This window comes from Pelecanus crispus, chromosome 1, assembly GCF_030463565.1.
Source record: "Pelecanus crispus isolate bPelCri1 chromosome 1, bPelCri1.pri, whole genome shotgun sequence".
NCBI classification, from domain to species: domain Eukaryota; kingdom Metazoa; phylum Chordata; class Aves; order Pelecaniformes; family Pelecanidae; genus Pelecanus; species Pelecanus crispus.
Window position 1 is genome coordinate 56,595,351 of NC_134643.1, and position 16,109 is coordinate 56,611,459.

The following is a 16,109-nucleotide window of genomic DNA, read 5'->3' on the forward strand; positions in this document are numbered from 1 at the left end:
ACAGGCTGGGGGATGAAGGGATTGAGAGCAGCCCTGCGGAGAAGAACTTGGGGGTACTGGGGTGGATGAAAAGCTGGACATGAGCCAACAATGTGCGCTTGCAGCCCAGAAAGCCAGTTGTATCCTGGGCTGCATCGAAACAAATGTAACCAGCAGGTTGAGGGAGGTGATTCTGCCCCTCTGCTCTACTCTGCTCTGGTGAGACCTCACCTGGAGTACTGCGTCCGGCTCTGGAGCCCTCAGCACAAGAAGGACATGGAACTGTTGGAGCGGGTCCAGAGGAAGGCCACAGAAATGATCTAAGGGCTGGAGCACCTCTCCTATGAGGTCAGGCTGAGAGAGTTGGGGTTGTTCAGCCTGGAGAAGAGAAGGCTGCAGGGAGACCTCATTGCGGCCTTTCAGTACTTAAAGGGGGCCTATAGGAAGGATGGGGACAATCTTTTTAGCAAGGCCTGTTGTGACAGGACAAGGAATAATGGATTTAAACTAAAGAAGAATGTATTTAGAATGGATATAAGGAAGAAATTTTTTACAATGAGGGTGGTCAAGCACTGGAACAGGTTGCCCAGAGAGGTAGTGGAGGCCCCATCCCTAGAAACCTTCAAGGTCAGGTTGGACGGGGCTCTGAGCAACCTACTCTAGTTAAAGGTGTCCCTGCTCACTGCAGGGGGGTTGGGCTAGATGATCTCTAATGGTCCCTTCCAACCCAAAGGGTTCAATGATTCTATGAAACACAGGAACAACAGTGGGACATAAGTCGTCAATGTAGCAAATGGATCAAAATGTAAGGAAGCAGTTTAGATAGCATTGTGCAGCATGGTGCTTTTATCACACCTGCAATTTACCATTATTTGGCTTTCTGGTGGCATTACAGAAGACAAGGAAGATAATTAAAGGAAGACAATGAAAAAATTTGCAGATATTTATGGGGTGGGCAGCATGGAGGAAAAACTTTTTTTTTTAACCACATCAAATGAGTGATGGAGATTATTGTCACTGGTTAATAATCGGGGACAACATTTTAATGAACAAGAGTGTGTAAGGAAGATAGGACATGAAGGACCTTGAAAAGTAATAAAGCTTATATTTTATAGGGAAAGCGGTCAATGAAGGGCTCAGACAGGGCAGTATTACCAAAGCAGCAGAATACTCAGTGTTATTTCGTAAGATGTAAGAGCCCATGCAGAGGGAAATACTGGTGAGGAATAGATCTAATATTTAAAAACTGTCAGGAGGGAGGCAGAAATAATGACAGGTACAGGTATGCAAGCCTTCAATCCTGCTATATTTGTGAACTAGACGAAGGAGCGTTCTTACCTTGTCAGATTTGGGAGAAAAGATTTTATTATGTGTGCTTAGGGGAGGGGAAGGGTTATTTCACTGCTTGTATGGATGTTTTGTTTTGTTTTAAAAACTCAGCTGTTCTGCTGAAAGTATGTAGAACTACCATTGCATATTATAACATATATATGTGGATCTCAGCTTGCAAGCTGGACTTCACAGATACATGCCTTTGGCATCAGTAACTGTATATCTGTTCTGATTTGACCCATATTTAGGCAAAGATAATAAATTTTTAAAAAATATTCCCTTGGTTTTCACAGTTGTAATGTGACTGCATTTATAAGGATGAAACAAAATATTATGCTAAGTAAAGAAAATTCAATATAAAAAAAGATTGATGCATTTCATTGCAGTGGTGTACTCTTATTTGACATACTGGGCATTCTCCCTCAACTGTGGAGAGAAAGGTGATTCAGAGAATAATTAGAAATTGAAATATTGTCTTAAGAGATTTAGAAGATAGATATTATTTGCTGTAGAGGGAAGTTAAGAAAATAAAAAGATACAAAATGAAGATTAGGATAAACACGGTAGATTTGAAACCTCCGTTTCTATTAGGAGAGGCTGAAAACAAGATACAGCTTGCTGGAATTGCAGCAAATTCACCATGACTTTTCTGAGAAAATGCATTTTGTCCCTCTCAACACAGCTGGTTTATGGGACTCATTGTCGTAGTTCAAGGTAGGGATGAGGTTGCAAATTTGGAAGGTTTTATAGATTGTATCTAGCAAGTTGCAAAATGATCACGCTTAAGTAAAATATGTATTTGTTAAATTCTTGAAGGGAATCATAAATACCTGTACTTTGAGACATAATGCAGTTGATAAATAGCAAGGGACAAAGTTTTCTGCCTACCACCACTTTCTTTGCATGGTCCTTTTGAAGTAGTTGGTACTTATTATTTTCTAGCTGAGACTAGCCACTGCTCAGATTTACTTAGGTCATTCCCCTCCTCTTCAGGTCACAGGGTTGCAAATAATTCTTCCTGTACCATTTTACAGGCAAGGTTTAGGTGGCTTTATAGTCACCTTTGTGTTGCATTTACAGGAACCAACTTGAGTAGAATCTCTGCAGCTCTTTAAGTGGAGCTGTGCACTCTGTGAAGACTATTTGCATGATATTCACTCAGGAAACACCACCTTCATCCATGATTGATTAAAACTGCTGTAGGCATGAGAATATCTCAAAGGACACCTTATTATAAATGTATTGCCAGCTGCCCTGAGGGTGACATTATAACACTGAGCATCAACTGAGAAGACAAGCTAATTCAGGCTCAGCTGAGTTCTGACCACAAGGAATGCTTCATTGTTCAACTGGGTTATCTGAGCATCTCATTGAAATGGACATCACTCAGAGCACAGTTAGTTTTATGCAAAGATTGAAGACCACTAAAAAGACCACAAAAGAGTGAAGTTCAGTACATATAATGTGGTTTTAAAAAAAAAAAAAACCCACAACATTCAGCTGCTGTGAATGTATTGCACTATCAGTAGCACTAGTTCATTTTTACTGGTTTTGGTTTTGCAGCAAGTCTGGTCTCTAGCACTAATACAGCAAGGATAGAATGACACAGTTTTTGAGTTTGGCTGCTGACAGAGTTTCTTTTTTGTTTTAATTCAAATATACAATGGGGGCTATTTGAACAGAAGGAACTATTCATGCAGTAAAACCAGCATCTTGCTCACCAGCTTTGCTTAACCTGGGACTTGTGCTGATTCACACGAAACTATAATTGAGGAAGAATACAGTAAAGTGTTGTAATTCTCCTATGGTGAAACCAGTTATTTCACCCTAAGGGTACTGAAATGTTTTCACAAACTGAGCTTGAGATTCATCTGATTGGCTGATCCTCATGCTTTCACATAGCTTGCTATATTCACCGGCTCTTTTGGACCCTAACATAGACTATTTGGGTGAAACCTAGACATCTGGCAAATGGTAGCCACCCCCCACCTCTCCTCTCCAGGCACTGGCTTGATGTAGGTGGGTGAACTGGGTCAGTAGCCTTTGTTGACTACCTGTGACAGGGAAGGGAAGAGGTTCCTCAAGTGTCCCTACGTAATGAAATAAGATACAGAGCACTGGGAAAGGGTTTTCTCCCTTGCTTCCCATGTCTTTTGTACAGTCCCAGTTGTGCTTTTTACCTCCTCCTCACTCATTAATGAGGGAACAAAAGAAAAGTTTGGTCTTCCTACACAAGTTCTGTTTCTTTTATAGATGTTATATAAGGAAAAACATTTCTCTTCCACACACAGGAAAGCTTTTCTTGCAGTAACTGTGGTGGAGAAACCACCCTGCTTTTTTCCCATGCTCTTTCACAAGCGCTGCACCTCTGCTCAGTGGGGATCCTCAATCCCATTCATGCTTGTAGCTGTGGTATTGTGTTCCACCTTACCTCTACCAGGTCTACTGATACAGCAGTGTGGGACAGTGCTGAATGTATAACACACTCAGCTGACTTTTAGTCATCAGTTATACTTAAATCTGGACATCTGACCATGATCAAATCTAAGCTGTCTGGGTCAAACCCAAACATCAGGCTAATCTGTACCTAGAGTTGTACTTCCTGCTTTGGCCCATGCAGCTTTTCAGAAAAGACACAGCTAGATCAACCTGATCTGTCATTAACCAAGTGTGTGCAGTCTAATATTATGGGAGAGAAAAACTTAATGTTGCACTTCAAATAGAGAGAAGGGTGCCTATAAGCAAGGCTTGAGCTTGAGGAAGTCCTATTACACTGTGCTGCCTGGTTACAGCCTGATACTGCAGCTCCACCTCCATCATGTAATCCAGTGTGTCAGACTAGCATCTGTCACATAACCAGATCCACAGGATCTCTTGTTGAACCTTGAGAAGTCTTGAAAAAACAAACCGTTCATCTCCTTAAGCCATTAGGGAGTCAACTGCCTATTTACCACCCTAGTGGTGAAATAAGTGTTTGGGAGGTGAAAGAGACCATGGCAGCACAGCATGTCTTCACATGCCCAAAGTGAAAATTACACCCATAAAAGCTGCCACTGCAATTTTGAGCTTGGAGCATTCTCCAGATCTCTCATGGTTAATACTGTGGAATGTTCCAGCTGTTTTTGTAGTCACGAATGTAGGATGGAAAGCCAGTCCATAATTTTCTACCCACTGTTTATAAATGCCGTATGTTCATAATGTGGGTTTTTCTTTTTCCTTCCTGTTGTCTTGATATAGTCTGACTCAGATTGGAGGGTGGGGGGCGGTATTTTTAATGATTTTTAATGTTGTTCTACCATTAGGGAGGAGGGTTTTTTTGGTTTATTTATTTGGGGTTGTCTGTGTGACTTATTTTCCAGAGTTACTTCTACAACGATGACACTTTTAACTTCAACTACGCCCAAGCCAAAGCTGCCATGGGCAATTTTAGTGAGGCTGAAGAGGTATGTATTTACTTTCTTTAAAAAACAACAATGGAAACATTTCCCACATACTCCCCTCTTTCTTTCCCTTTCTCCCTCCAGATCTTCATGTTGGTTGAAAATAAGCAGGTTGTGGAACGTCATCTCCCCCTTCTTAGAGGAACTGAAACGCTCAGTGAACACTATTCAGAAAAGATTATCTTGCTAATCTTGTAATGTGAAGTATATGGGGAGTCATGCTGCTTGCGGTGCATCACAAGAGTGCTTGCAGCTATCTCTAATTGATCAAAGAATGCCCTCTTAATCAGATTTCCTACACTTTGGGATCCCAGGCAGTCTTATTGTTCAGACTGACTAGGGCATGCTGAGTAAAAGACACTGAATAGTAAGGAGATTCTAGGTGTCCCTAGAAATTTGTGTTTAAAAAAAAAAAAATTTCTTCCTCTGAGAGATGTGGAAGGAAAAGAGGAAGCGCTTACTATCTTATTCAGCAGCATCCAGATGCAGCTGGAAGAGATTAGCTTCTACACACAGCATTTTTTGTGTCTATGTGCAGTAGAAACTTAATTACAACTAAAATATGCAAATGCAAATATCTATTATGAAGATGGAAGCAACATCTTCCACAAGACCAGAAAGAAGACAAGCCAGAAAAAAAAAAAAACAAAACACAAAACCAACCACGTAGTCCAAAGTGAATCATATAGGTTTGGTTGATTTGTTTTTGTTTGTTTGTTTTTTCCTGTCTTTCTAACTTTTTAACTCTTCAGGTTTCTTGAAAACAGAGCCCCCCTGGGTTTTTTTTCTTTTTTTTCTTCCCCCTCCCCCCCCCAGCACCCAGCCCCTTAATTTCCGTGACCTGAAATTGCATCTCTCTTTAAGAAACATATCCAAGACTGTCAGGCACAATGGATATATATTTCAATTCACCTACCTTAATTTAGTTATCTTAATGAAAATGCAGGTAGGTATCTTAAAACTATGCTAGCAGGCTGTGCTGATAAAAATTATAATGCTATAAGTAAGCTTTAGCTACAGCCAGGCAATAAAGAAACGCAAAGGTGTAAACTGCTGTTAATCCACATTTTTCCTCTTATGTTCTTACAAATGATTCTATATAACCTTGTGTTACATAGCTGATGCATTTAAATTACAGGATTATGTAATTAAATTGATTAGTCTGTACTACTGCCTGATTGTTGTCCCAAATAGGGCTCATTTACCTGGTATGCAATAAGCCAATCTTCACACACTGAGACAAGATATTGTTTATTCACGAAGTTGTGCAAGTTTGGGTACTAGGTGGCTTTCCACAAAGCCAGCACACCAATCATCAAGTCAACATCTATTTATACACATTCATTACCATACTTAATTCCCTAATACATATGCAGTGCTATGATTGGTTAAAATCTCTTTGCCTAGTATGTAAATTAGTGAGCATGCTCAGTTGTCCTTCAGTTTGAGTCTGGGGTGTAATCGTGGTAGGGGGCTCATGAGTTGGTAGTCGGGATCTCCCCCTGCCAGAATTACCTTTCCCCCTATTTCCTTCCTGGCAAATCTTAAGCAACTTCTCATGGTTCACTGATCAAGTCGGTAATACATCACCTCGACTTCTGCTCTCGGACAATCTGTTCACTGAACAAAAGCATAGTTAGGGTAGGGCTTTACAATGGACATCTATAGCAGCATCAGTTTTGGACAACAGGATCTTTGCCTGTGATGACACTTTTCATATAAAGATCACCCTTCCCCAGTGTCTCATAAACTTGTAAAATATCTCCACATATAGCACTTATTAACTTGTTAAAAAGCTCACCTCCCTGGACATAATGAAATAAAACCTATGATAAAGTGCTACGGATACTGATAATGCTGCACTTTTTTTTTTTTTATTATTTCTTCCCTACCCCCAAAATTAGGGTGTCAGCAATGTTTAGCCAATAAAATGTCAGTAATTTGTGGAACTCACTGTTCCAGTACGTACATCTGCTACTCTACAGGTATTTTGAGTTTTGCCAGTAGCATCTTAGTATAGTAACAAATATACCTGCAGAGAGGCATAAATAGCTTTTTTTTTTTCCTGTGAGTAAAGCCAGAGTACATTTTAAAATTTATACCTTCCCCCCACACATCCCTTAAGATGTAGAATGTAATAAGCCTGTATTTGTACAGTAAGTTACAAAAGATGAATGTTTTGCCTCGGAACCTTAGTGAAACCAAAGTGGTTAGAAAATGGCTTATTGCTGACCTGGAATGATCTCTGACATGTATGGGGAGGAAAGGTTCATACATATGTGAAACTTCTGGTATTTCAAGAAGATGCTAATGTAATTGCTTGCATTGCTTTCTACACAAACACATTCCAAATAGCTTTTCCCACAGGCCCAGCGTTCCTTTGTGCTGTTTGTGTTGCATGGCCGCCCACTGGCACTTGTTCAGAGCAGGCCGCACCCTCTGCACAACTTGGTGTTTTGCAGCTGCAGAAGTCCCTTGATAAGCACAGCACTGTTTGAATCCTCCAGCTACCTGACACAGAGAGATGCCCCAGCACTGCACTTGCATACCGTAACTCTTCTCATGAAGCAGTTGTTTGTGTGGCTTAAGCTTTAGCTGCATGTTGAAACGAGGCAGGTCTGCTTTTTGTTTGTTTAAAAGTACCTGCATGTATAATCTTTTATTTTCCTTCTTCCTGCAGGTGTTCCTTTTGATCCAGAGTGAGAAGATAAAGAATGATTTTGTTTACCTTAGCTGGCTAGCTCGCTGCTGTGAGTCACTTTACCCTCAACATTGCAGAATACAGATCTTCCCCTATTGCATCAGTCTTGGCAATCCACTTTCTTAATTGAATTTCATGTTGTAGGTGGATTCAGGACTGTGAAAGTGAAAAGCTGATTGCACTAGTTATAGCATGGGTGGTTATTGCACCTTTCATACATCTGGCTTTAGCAAGCAATTACTGCTTCAGTGCAGCGCTATTATAGTTTCATCAATGCAGCTCTGTCCTAACCAGTGAACCTTTTTCTTCTCAATTGTCTACTCAATTACTTGAGTGAAGATTTTCTGTCTTAAAAGACTGAGTTACAACTCTAAAATGTTCAGAGTAAAACATAAAATAGAAGCATCCATACTGGGTCAGGCCCAAGGGTCTATCTAACTCCAAGAGAAGCCAATGTCAGATGTCTAGGGAAGAGCAGAATCAGGCAAGCACATGTGTTATTTTTCTTCCTACCACGTTACTCTTCATGTTGTGCAAATTCCTGTGCCTGAGGGATGTCACTTATAATCTCCATCATGTTTTTTTCTTTCATAAACTTTTCCATTCTTCCCTTGAAACCGGAAAATTTTTGCTATAGCAAATTTTATTTAATATTTCTGAGTCAGTTTTTAAAACATTGCAGAGTACACCTTAGTACAGATACAGCTGCAGCACCATATGCAAAATAGTATAGAGGTGGGCTTTTCTGATCACTCAAGTCTGAGACCTCCCTAGGCTAATTTGTTTTCCTGACAGTGCCTCAATACAAAAATATTCTCTTATCATACAATTTTCAGTAGTTGTACTTGGAATGTAAATACATTTGGTTTGGGACATTATGCCATATCACAGATGTGGTCAACATCTCTAATGTGATCTTTCCAGACAGGCATATTACACCTATGGATACCTATCTATGAGTCTCTTCTAGGACATGCCAGTTTATTTGCTTTTTCATTAAGCTGCAGTAACTGGTTGTGTTTGAGTGTTTTATATGTGAAAGTTTTATGTGAATTTTTTTGATGGGAGAACTCCTGTTGCAAAAGGAGATCATGGTTGTTCAGTAGACAGTGTTCATCCCTTTGATTCTGTGCTATAGTAGTTCTTTGACATACATCTGGGGACGCAGAACATTTTGAAGGTGCTACTTATTATACAAGAAGTAGAATCAACACCATGTTTTCAAATTTTTTCTAGCTCTTTCATAAGAGTTGCTATTTATTCTTGAGCGTGCCTTTTGCCGTTCTGAATTCCTGCTGAAGTTTCAGTAGAGCTGCTGTATCCTTCTGTGTCTGTCTTAAAATTTTGATTTTTTTCATTACCAAACATGCTAGAATTCTTTGCAGAAACAACTGTTCAATGATGAGTATAGTTATCTTTTTGTGTCAAGTATGTAAATTACTATTAGATCCTTCTGGATAAAAGCTGCTGTAGAAATTACAAAGCATTACAATACATTCATGTCAGAGTATGATTAGGTATTGAGTCATAAACAATTCAATGCTGAACTATTTCCAAAGGGCAAAAAGGACCAGAGATGCATCTTTTTGGATGCTAGACAGTATTTTTTTGTTTAGTATTATTGTACTATTTATACCAAATTCTTCTTGAAGAGAAGGTAAAAAACCCATTGAATTAGCACAGTACTCCATTTCTCTAGATAGATGGGTTGGTATTTGGAAATTAAGACCTGGCTGTTTGCCGCTGTGTATGGTATCTGGAGCTGATGAAAGAAAAATCTGATTTCATGTCTTGTTGCCTCCTGAATGAGAGGTTTCTATAAATTCCGTGATTTGGTGTTACTTGTTTATTGTTGATAATGCCACCCATTCTACCTGCAACATATGTATTGGCACAGTGGGCACAGATATAATAAGCTAAACAGTCCCTCTTTTGAAAAAGCACAAGAGTGGTCCATGTGTGAACAGCTAGCTACTCTGTGAGTAGCTGGCAAGACTTGAAAAAGAAAGGAATACTTGATTTCATTTTCTTTTCTCCCAGTACTTGAATGAGTCTGGAATTACCATTATCAACCTCAGATTCAACAGAATAGGTTCTTATCTCCAGAAAATCAAATTTTAGAATTCTTTGTGTTCAAACACCCTAGTAGAATTTCCACTAGCTGAGTTGGAAGATTCAGATTCTTTTATTTCTAATTGTGCGTAGCAGTGATGTTTAAAGTTAAAGGCCAATGAAAAATTCTAGGCACATAGGCACATGTAAACCCAGCACCAAATCTCAGGAATTTGGAAACATTTTTTCTAGTAGATGCATAATGACCAGTTTTGTTATGCTTGTAGGGGCTTTGCCTGCCCCCCCCCCCCGCCTTTGGTTTGCTATCATTCATGGAGATTGAATGTTTAGATTGAGATTGGCACCAAGTATTAAAGACCTCAGTTCAGTGCTAATTATTTTTTTTTCTGTGTGTAAGAACACATAATCCAAAATCTCACCATCTAAATGGACTGCCACAGTTCATTGTCCTGCATTAACTTCACTAATGCTTTCCATTCTATTTCTTAATCACATCTGAAATCATGAGAGTTGTGCTTATTGCTGTATCTGTGAAATATAAATGGAGATGTAAACACCATCATAATTCCTCTTGATGTTGGTATTCTCTGATGAGTTGCTGTTATCGCTAGCAAGGCAGAAGATAAGGACAAGTTTCCCTTCCCAACCTCATGCTCACAGGCTGAGGTATGCATTTACATTAAGCAAAGAAATTTAGGAACATTTATTCCACCTGCCACTGAGTATTGTGCATGGCATATTCTTTTCACAATCCTAGCTTTTTGTTGTTATTGCAGATATTATGAATAAGAAACCACAGTTGGCCTGGAAGCTCTATCTGAAGATGGAGACCTCAGGGGAGTCCTTTAACCTTTTGCAGCTCATTGCAAATGATTGCTACAAAGTGAGTCTTCTCTTTCGAGCTCGGTGTATGGCATGTTAATTCAGTGATGGTACCAACACCCATTTTTTTGATACTTTCCATCACTGTCATCACTAGTGAACTTTCTTTTATAACAGTGGGATGTCTAATAATGTAGATGAGTTGGCAAGGATTAGTCAGTATTTTAACCTACAGGCCTTCTTGGTAGACAACCCACTGATTAAAACATTGGTAAATTACTGCATGCTTAAGCTATCAATAACAATAACAGTTTCTTCTCCTACTAGGGATTAATTGTTGGTAGAAATTACAAGAAACTTTTAAGAAAATAAAAAACCTAGCACATATTCAGCAAGGAGCCTCATGCTGCATTTTTTTCCTGGGACAGTGTTGTTTTTTCCTTAAAGCTTGTAATGGCAATGGGAGATACTCCTTTGTTAATCATAAGGAAATGGGAAGAGAATTCTCACAACTACTATTCTATCTGCCCAAGTGGGGCAAAGAGACACGGGGGTGGGGGGTGTAGTCATTAGGAATAAAACTACTCAGAAAAAATGGTGAGCTTAACTGCCTACAGCAGGATCCCTGCTAACACATAATAGTTCTTCTTTTGAACGTTTTCTAGAGGGGACTTAAAGACATGAGGTTAGACTAAGCTGTCTAACATCTTTAAAAGTCAAGCTAGACAAGACAATGCCCACTTTAGTAGGGATGCTCTGGGCATTTTAGAACAAGTTAAAATATATGCTACCTTACTTGTGCTAAGCTTCTAGATAATGTTTGCTAGTTCTCATGCTCCATGGTAATACACTGCTGGCACACCTCCAAATTCTAGTTTATACAAAGTTATGTTAACAGGGAAGAGACCTTAGGAAGCTGATTACAATTCTGCCTAAATTCCCAACATCTAGTTTTTCAGATGGTGTCTATACACAGTGAGACTTCGCTCTGATTCAAGTTTTTTGCTGTTCTGCAAATCATGAAAGAAAATATGAGAGCTTCACCTGCAGGACGGATGTAGAGGCATATAAAGAAAACTTTTTTGAAAGGATTGTAAATGGGACTATAGGAGAAAGAAAAATTGGTTGTCCTATCCAGAGTACTGCTGTGCAAGATTTCAGTAGACAATAATAGAATGCTGTATCCGGCATCCTCGCTGCCACCTACAAGGATGATTGCATTGTGTTGGGACCTAGAGGAGTAGCAGCTCAGTGATAGGAGAAAAGGATGTTCTTTGGAAAAGCGTCATGGTGAGACAGGCCATCCACTTCTCAGAATGTATTGGCCAGAGCCAGAAGGTGGACTGAAATTATTTGGAGAGCAACCATTTTATATTGAATTTAAATTAAATATAGAGTATAAAGTCAGATTGTAATTTTGTGATTGTGCAAATATAGTAGTTCACTGTTTTAAGAAAGCATATATGAGAAGAAAAGCAAAACACAGATAATAGGTGTAAAGCTCATGGAGCTGGTTCAGTGGAGCCTAATGCAAGTGAATACACAAGAGCTACCACTATTAGCATAGGCTTACTAGAGATACAGTGACCAAACTTGACGTCATACAGGGAAGATAGTAAACTGAGTCCTATTGGAAAACCTCCCAATGATTCTTAGTTCAGCCAAGTGCTCCAAAGAGCAGCAATATCCGCACACTATCTGTAACATTCTTTTTTGCTGTTTTCCTTCATCTGACAAAGTAACATGTTCTCAAAATCCTAACAAACACATAACTGAAAGTCAGACAATCTACCTTGTGATCTCAAAAGCATTCTTCTAAAACTGAGTGAATTATCTCTTGCACGTCTGCAAGTATTCAATCCACCAGCTCACCCTAAAAGTCTTGTTGCTTAAGCAAGTGGCTATGCCTCTGGTGTTTCCCATGGCTGCAATTTGTGAAAGCAAGTTGACAACCAGACCTTATGTAAAATCTCTCTCTAGACCATTTTAAGTCTCACTTAAATCAGTTGATTACTTTGCCTAAATTCTTCTCAAAACCTTATTGTACCCTAGAGGAGAAGCAGCCTCACACTTTGGATTCATCTAGAGCTCTTAAAAACTGCACTTACAGGACTAAATTTTTCAGCCTAATTATGTGTCTACATATGGCCATAAATGACTGCTCTAAAGACCAAGGAATTTCATTTCAAAAATGATTACTATAGTGTTATAACTTGTCTTTCTACACTACCAGCTGTTTGTACCTCTTCCACTAAATGGCATGTTGTTTGAGTTTATGTAGCATTTTCCATTTTTTTCTGAAACACTATATTATACTGGAGGTCCACAGATAGTACCACAGCTGTAACTTAAGAAGGCAGTTGTACTAGGCTTCACTCAACAGAATGCTGAATGAACATGGATGGAGCAAGGTCAACAGTGTCCTGAGACTAGCTGCAGCTGGATGCCCCATTGCTATGCTGATAGAAGTTGCTCAGTGAGGAAGCTGGGATGCAGGACTTCTGGCTAATTTCTTGCTGCTTTTCATGCAATAGCCCATCTTATCCATATAGGGAACAGCACATGACTTGGGGTGAAGCATTTCCTCCTTTTATGTCAGATAGGAGGAGGACATTAAACTGTTATCTGCTTAATGGAACTAGATCAGATGCCAGTTTGGAGAGATCAGTATTCAATTTTTTCTTCTTAGCTGACATATCTGATACTGTTTATACTCACTATCTTTATTCCCATCCATTTAAGTGCTTGCCAGTCACCTGTGGTTAAAATCACCATTTATGTGAAGAAAAGGCAATTATTACTCATTCTGTAGTACTTATGTTTCTCTGACTAAAGTTTTCAAACGTAACTCCCACAGCCTGTCCTTTTTTCTCAGCAGATGCAGGCTTCCAGCTACCAAAGGATGGGAGGCTGTGCTCAGTCTACCTTCTGTGCTCTCTCATGGGAAGATGCTAGCCACAAACAATATTGCTATTCAGGCTTGCCCAAGTGAAGAACACTCACAGTCATAGACAAGGTCCACATGAGTTATGCTGACTTCAAAAGCCACAGTTACTGTGGTCACTCCTTTTGCACTGACTGTTGCCAACCAACTTGCTTCTTGTTCCCATTTACAAGTAGAGAACCTAAGGCAGAAAAGATAAGGGTACACAGTGGATTTTCCTATGCTTAGGAAAATTTTGGATTATAGAGTTCACTGAATCTTATTTTGTACTGTACTGTAACAGTGAAGAAAAAAATTTAGCTCTAAGTTAAACCCAAAAAACATCCAAATATGTCCCTGTGACCATCTCTAGATGAGGAAGAGAGGTTCTGTTTTCAAATGTCTGGACTAGTTTGAAGTTGATACTCTACCAAGGACTTTGGTATAGTTGGTATGAGACTAGATAGGGCACTTCATAAAAAAGTTCTGTAAGCTAGTGTTACCTATATATGATCAAAACAACAGTGCTGATCATTGCCAACTAATAAAGTTCACAGTGCAGTTTGCCTATAATATGTTCAAAGACATAGACCAGTAACGTTATAATACCACCTGTTCCCTTACGTAGAACTGCAATGTGCTTGTTCCGTGTCACTTGCTGCCTGCAGAAAAACAGAAAAATGCACATTGTGTCTATGACTTACTGCTGATTTCAGAAAACTGAGCTCAAAATTTTTAATCCCCTTCTGAAAGATGGTCATATAGTCAGGAATAATGTTTCACTTTCTGTGCAGATGCGTCAGTTTTACTATTCAGCCAAAGCATTTGATGTTCTGGAGAGACTGGACAGTAATCCTGAATATTGGGAAGGCAAGAGAGGTGCTTGTGTGGGTGTCTTTCAAATGATCTTAGCAGGCCGAGAAGCAAAGTGAGTATTCTGTGTTGTTTCTGAATTTATTTTGCTCTTCCTATTTCCAGTTAGCTGTAAGCCAGAATCATAATCTTGGCTTTAAGACTATGTATCCTCTTCCAATTCTTGACCTTTCAGAGAATAGACACTCTGGCCAGTGGTTCCATATGCAGTGTTCAATTTGAAGTGTATCTTCCACACCAACAGTTATAGAATATATCGTGGAGCATAACTTACCAGCAAATACTACGAACTGTAGGAAAAAAAAATACATTAGTCATTAAACTAGGAAGAGCTAAGTTATACATGTAGTATGTTCATGAATGAGGGAAAAGAACCTCGTTTCATGTTGATGGTGTAAGAATGGGAAATTGTCCCATGACATTTTAAGGTTCATAGAACAAAGTAAGGAAACATTTACTCAGGCTGTAGGAAGGACATGGTATCTTCAAACACTGAGTAGATCAGACTGTATTTTCACTAAAATTTGCTTTCTGAAGACACTGTCCATGTCAGACAAATATACTTACTTGATGAAAGCTTAAAGGAAATTATCTGTGTTACTGATAATTTTGCTTTTGGCCCATTTCACTGGATGGGAGAATGAGAGAGAGTAGTGAGGCTGTATTTAAGAACTGTTCCCTTGTGGATATTCTGCTGTGATGCCAGATGGCCGTTCTCCCCTGGCCAAAATTGCTGTTTTGTACATGACTGGTAGGTGTATATCTTGGCTTCTACACCTTCCTTGTATTCCCTTCTCTGCTGGAATAATCTCATTAACTACTGCACCCTTCAAGTGTCCTTTTAGCAATTACTGCAGTAGATGCAGTAAAATACACATAGCTTGCCTGTTTTTCAATATGCATACAAGTTCTTGCTGTAAAGTAGCTGGCAAACTGCAACTTCATACTGGTTTATCCTGTTGGTAATGTTCATTTCCATGTATTTATGTGCAAGGTGCTTCGGCAGCATTAAGCTAGATGTTGCCATACTGAAGACTGGCAAGTAACATTAAACAAAAAAAAGTTTGTTTTGTTCTGGGGAGCTCTTTTGCTAGAGTAAGGATTTATATATAAATACACACACACGCGGGCACTAAACTCCAAACTAATTACATTTTGCTGATTTTTTTTTTTTACTTTTAATTTCTTTCCTTGTTGCAATTGTATACAAGACTTTTTTTTCTTTTTTTTTTCTTTTTTTTTTTTTTTTGTCCCCTGGGATCTAATCTACTGTGCCTTTTTACCTGTTTCTGCCCTGCAGATGAATGGACCTCTCTGTCCAGGAACGATGTTTTGCAAAATAGTTTGGATGTGGGTAGTTGTTTATTGTATCAGCTGGGTCTCACCCTCATTTAAATCTTTGCTTTTCACCTTTGTAGAGAGACTCTACGGGAAGTACTGCATCTTCTGAAGAGCACTGGTAATTCTCAAGTAGAATACATTGTCCGCATCATGAAAAAGTGGGCCAAGGAGAACAGAGTTCCCGTTTAAGTCAGTACCACAAAATGAACCGGGTCAGTTCCTATGGTGTGTGTGGCTGTAAGATGTGGGTCTTGGTTTCTCCTGTGCATTCTGGGTATCTCCTTCCTTGCAGGAGTTTAGACTATCAAGCAGGCTGACCCAGCTGAGCAACAGCATAGTGCAGTGAGATTGCAAAACGTTCAGCAAATATTTTTTTCCATTGAAGCTTTATCAGTGCTTTTTCTGTTGCACCACTTTCTATTCCTCATTCAGAGTTTCTAATTTTTTTAGTAGCAATTCCAACTGTTCACAAGTCAAAGTGCTCCTCAGATGTTCCCAGTATTTCTCAACAACACAAGTTATTGGAGCACTTTTGTGGGGTTGGGGGTTTTTTTCAGCAAGTCTTCTGGCCTCTGGGGAAGAATCATTTGTTAAATGGCTGAGACAAATCTACTTCAGCAAGAGG

General features: G+C 39.3%; 1 protein-coding gene across 2 annotated transcripts in view; it reads left to right on the top strand.

Moving 5' to 3' along the window:
* The window catches only part of IFT56 (intraflagellar transport 56), a 56,181-nt gene extending 40,508 nt beyond the window's left edge, over positions 1-15,673 (top strand). For both annotated transcript variants that reach the window (XM_075719112.1, XM_075719121.1), the window contains 5 exons: positions 4,671-4,754; positions 7,432-7,501; positions 10,302-10,408; positions 14,065-14,198; positions 15,562-15,673. In XM_075719112.1, the coding sequence (XP_075575227.1) occupies positions 4,671-4,754; positions 7,432-7,501; positions 10,302-10,408; positions 14,065-14,198; positions 15,562-15,673 (507 nt within the window). The remainder of the gene's footprint in view (positions 1-4,670; positions 4,755-7,431; positions 7,502-10,301; positions 10,409-14,064; positions 14,199-15,561) is intronic.
* Positions 15,674-16,109: the final 436 nt, after the last annotated feature.